Source organism: Vigna radiata, chromosome 2 (assembly GCF_000741045.1).
Source record: "Vigna radiata var. radiata cultivar VC1973A chromosome 2, Vradiata_ver6, whole genome shotgun sequence".
Classification (NCBI taxonomy): Eukaryota; Viridiplantae; Streptophyta; class Magnoliopsida; order Fabales; family Fabaceae; genus Vigna; species Vigna radiata.
The window spans coordinates 11,078,001-11,082,478 of NC_028352.1; the positions used below are offsets into that span (position 1 = coordinate 11,078,001).

A 4,478-nucleotide genomic window follows, 5' to 3' on the forward strand; every position below is an offset into this window, starting at 1 on the left:
CATTATACCCTTTCACATCATAACTTCAAATGAATATTCATCTAATAACATGTGAAATATTAATTTTCATCATCAAAGTCCATATAATTTCAACATATCCACTTGCTACACATGCTCTTTTGATTACACAAACTTTTCCTTGTCCTTGATCGCATTCTGATACAATGAAACTTCTGGCTTATTGACGTAATCCAGTAAGCCAATCAAAAACCGAAGATCAAATCCTTGAATACGATGAGATTGATAAAGAGTATATCCCCAAAAGAGAAGGCCCCAGGATACACTGTATATTAGTCCTATATAAAATAAAATGGATTGCAGTGGAAAATTAGTGTCTAGAACTAGATTTATAGCAGTCCAAAATACAGTTGGCAATGCTGAAAAGGAAAGAAACAAAAACATTATTGCCCACGAAGTTGCCTTATGTGCCATTTCAGAGTCATAAGTTTGAGCCAAGAAAATAAGTGCAGATGAGGTTGCCGAACTAAACATAGCTATTTTGTTGTAGATGGTGAATACCCAGAAAACTGGTTTATGACCCAAAACAGCCATCCCTCTATTTTTTGGATTTGGATCATCAGAACTGTATAGACCTCCTGGAACAGCCAAAAAAGCAGTAAATGTCAGAGTGACAATCAAAGTGGCCACAACTAACAATGTTTTGTGCTTTTTTAAATGCAAATCCCTTTGGGGTGATTGTTGGCGTTGAATGCGCAACATGCCATTTAACTTCAAGGATGCGCCAGCTTTTATCAAAACCGACTTGGCTAGAAGCTGCACGAATTAGAAAATTTAAGAGAAAAAAGAGTATAGAAATTAGCATAAGAAGTTATGCATCATCTAGTAGAATTCGAGTTGTGATTTGGTATGTAATGAGAGAATAAAATGAAAATATGCAGCAAATTATAAAACTCTACTATTCAGACATATTCATGATGAAACCAAAACATTAGTCCTCATTCAAATATCATATAGTAGAATTTAATCCATTTTGTCATTTTTTTTTGTTTTATTTTATCCTCTTTGATACACACATGGTACTATATAGCATGACATGGGGGTGAAACCCTAGTATATCATTCTTAATCATACCTTTCGAACAGTCTTCTGAGTGTTTAATTCAAATTCAACAATATCTCGAGCTGTTAAATGGTGGTTATTGGTGATATTCACGTTAATCCGCTTGTCTTGTGCTATAAAATACAGAACTTTTGGAAATAAATTTATTGAAGCCAAATGCAATGGCGTGTTTCCATCATTATCTCTATGATTTATAGCACACTGATCGATCTTCTGATTCAGCAATAGGTGTTGTACCACTTTAGTTCTTCCATTCTTCGCTGCAATATGAAGAATATTTTGACCTTTTTGATTGAGGAGAACATAAGGATTAAAGGGCAATTCATGTCGAAGGAATTCTTCGACCACCTCAACATGACCCCTTTTGCAAGCAACATGAATGGGAAAATTGCCCTTTTTGTTCCGTTCTAAGAGACTTTGGTTTGATTTCTCTGATAAAATTTGTAACAATATACGAAATCCTTCAACATAACCAGTGTAAGCTGCATAATGAAAGGGATTATCCCCTTCTTCATCTCTCAAGTAAATTAGCTCCTCTCTTTTCCCTAATATCTCTCTTATTAGACCTAGAATTCAAAGAAACAATGTAAATTAATAAACAATGTAAATTATTTAAAATATTGCAACATTAAGATTAAAAAATATTAAACACATATATTGTACTAACAGTTTTCAAACTATTTAGAAATTAAACATTAAATAATTATGTTTTTCTGGTTTATTAGAATAATATCTCTATTCTATTTCAACCTATTTAAATCAAAGAGTAAAAGTAACATGACATATTTTATCTTCATTTAACATAGAGGATAAGAGTGAAATAGTTATAAAAGTATAAATTTTTATATTTTTTTAAGAAAAAAGAAAGTAAAAAATAAAGAAGATAATATCACATGAACCTAAAAAATTTAGGTGGATCATTTTATTTTGAAATAAACATATATATATATATATATATATATATATATATATATATATGTTGTGAAGAATACCAGGATTCTTTTCTCGAATGGCTGCATGGAGTGGAGAGTTTCCGGAACACTGTGGAAGTGGTTGATCAGCAGGAAACGGAATTTGTAACAGAAGATTCAAAATTTTGACATCTGAACTCATGACTGACAAGAACAGTGGCGAAGACATGGACTTGTTCAGATAATGTGCAACAGATTCATCGGCATGTAAGATCTCTTCAACCACACCAAAATGGTCACTATAAACAGCTTCATGTAAAGGAGTATTCCCATACTCATTTGTTTCTCTTGTTATCTCCTTATCCTTCAAACCATCGTGTTTTGACTTCATTATGGCATACTGAGACAGAATAAGCTTGACTATAGAGGAGTTCTTGGACCTCACAGCAACATGAAGTGGAGTATCACCTCTCACATTTCTCCTAGTAAGAAGCTCAGGAAAGTGACAAGAAATCAACTCTGCAATCTGTTCACTCCCAAAATCTGCTGCCACATGAAGCAGTGAATCACCTGCCCCTGTTACCTGATCAAAAATATCAGACAAAGGCACCTTCCTTTCTGCACATTCTTTCCCCAACACATCAACAAAGTTAACCACATTCCCCTTTTCAACAGCATCATAAAGCTCAAAATTCACAATACTTTTCTCCGAAACAAGTTCCTTATGCAGTAGTGGTGAAGCTGCATCTTCTGCACTTGAGAATTGTGTATTCTTCAGCTCCTCCATCTTCTCGCTGCATCTCTGTTTCCGGCTTGCGTCATCCGAGTGGATAGAAATCTGCAAATGATCATAATCCATGATTATGTGGTGCTAAGGCAAAAGCAATTGCTTGGACAATTGTTTGGTTCATATGTCTATATATAATAAAAATAAGGTTAAATAATTGAATTGTTATACGTTTTTTTTACAATCGATTCCTTTACTTTTTTTTCTTCTTCACTATAAGAGTTAGTACAACATGCCACACTTAACAAAGATAAAATAATTTTAAAAGAGTGAATTTTATAATTTTTCAAAATAAAAAAATAAAATTGTAAAAAATAGTGTCAAGAAAATGAATATAAAAAAATTATATGTGTCAAAATATTTTTTTTTTCTATAACACTATTAAAGAGTGTCATATATCACGTTATGTTTTTTCTAAATATTTTTTAAAATTATATTTATTTTTACTTTTTATGTTTTAGAAAAAGAAATTTGTCACATGTCAAATTCAGTATTAAGTATAATGTAACAATAATAGTGTTATGTGTCATTGTTATTGTTAGGTGTCATTATATTAAAAGTCTTAGTTTACTTTTAATTTATTTTAAAATTAAACAATTTCGTTTTTCTCTAAAACAAAATTTAATTTTTAATTAAATATTATACAAGTATTTTTATTAAAATTTATAATTTTATTAAAGATTAATTTTATTTATATTTATATATTATATTAAACTTTATTTTTTTAAATTACATTAGAATTTATTTTAAACTGTTATTAAATTGTTTAAAATTATTTTAAAATTTTACTTTTGAATTTGTAAAATTGTTATTTTTAACCCAACCGAACATCTGTATAAATATTATTGATTTTTTATCGATTTTAAATAATTTAAAAAGTGATAATTTTTTTTTATAAAATGCAATTGATAAACAAGCATATTTGTTACTTGAAATTAATTTTGAATTAACTTTTTTATTAACATTACTTTTTATCATCAATATAGATATAAATAAACTTAATTTTGTTAAAAATGTTTATTTTAATAAAAATATTACTATAACATTTATATAAAATTTATTTTTTTTTTAAATTTAAAAAGAGACAAAATTGTTTAATTTAAAAAAAAATTATAACTCAATTAAAACAAAATAAAAATATAAAGACCAAATTGATGACACATGACATGACAGTGACACTGCTACTACTATGTCATAATGTCATTGCCACGTAACATAACTTCGGGTTAACAAATGGCACCTTTTTATTTTAAACAAAATTAAAAAAATAATTTAAAATATATTTAAAAAAAACACAAACTAACATGTGACACTCTTTAACCATGTTAGTACAACAATAATAGAAAGAACTTATTACATCAAATTTTACAAAATAGGAACCAAATTAAAAAAAAAAAAAATAGAAGGACTGATTTTTTATTTCGCTACAAAAAAGGGACCAATGAAATAATTTAACTAAATCATAATCCCTTATTGACTTGAAGTCAAATTTTTAAATCTTTCTATCCATCGGGTGTAACCCATAAATCCTATTATGTTTCATTTTGGACAATAATATTTTACACCAAAATATTTTAGCTTTTATTTGATATATATTATTTTTATTTTCTTTCTTTATATCATAACTAATCTTAACAATTTGGTGTTATTCTTATTATTTATGATGAAATATAATTCTATTATTATTAACTACTCTCTTA

At 28.2% G+C, this 4,478-nt stretch overlaps 1 protein-coding gene across 1 annotated transcript; it reads right to left on the reverse strand.

The window, feature by feature from the left end:
• LOC106755682 (protein ACCELERATED CELL DEATH 6) lies at positions 1 to 2,853 on the reverse strand. Its single transcript, XM_014637880.2, has 3 exons — positions 2,073 to 2,853; positions 1,093 to 1,646; positions 1 to 774 (listed from the first exon to the last, which is right to left on the reverse strand). The coding sequence occupies exons 1-3, from the start codon at positions 2,848 to 2,850 to the stop codon at positions 124 to 126; spliced, it is 1,983 nt and encodes a 660-aa protein (XP_014493366.2). The 5' UTR covers positions 2,851 to 2,853; the 3' UTR covers positions 1 to 123.
• Between the last annotated feature and the right edge of the window lie 1,625 nt (positions 2,854 to 4,478).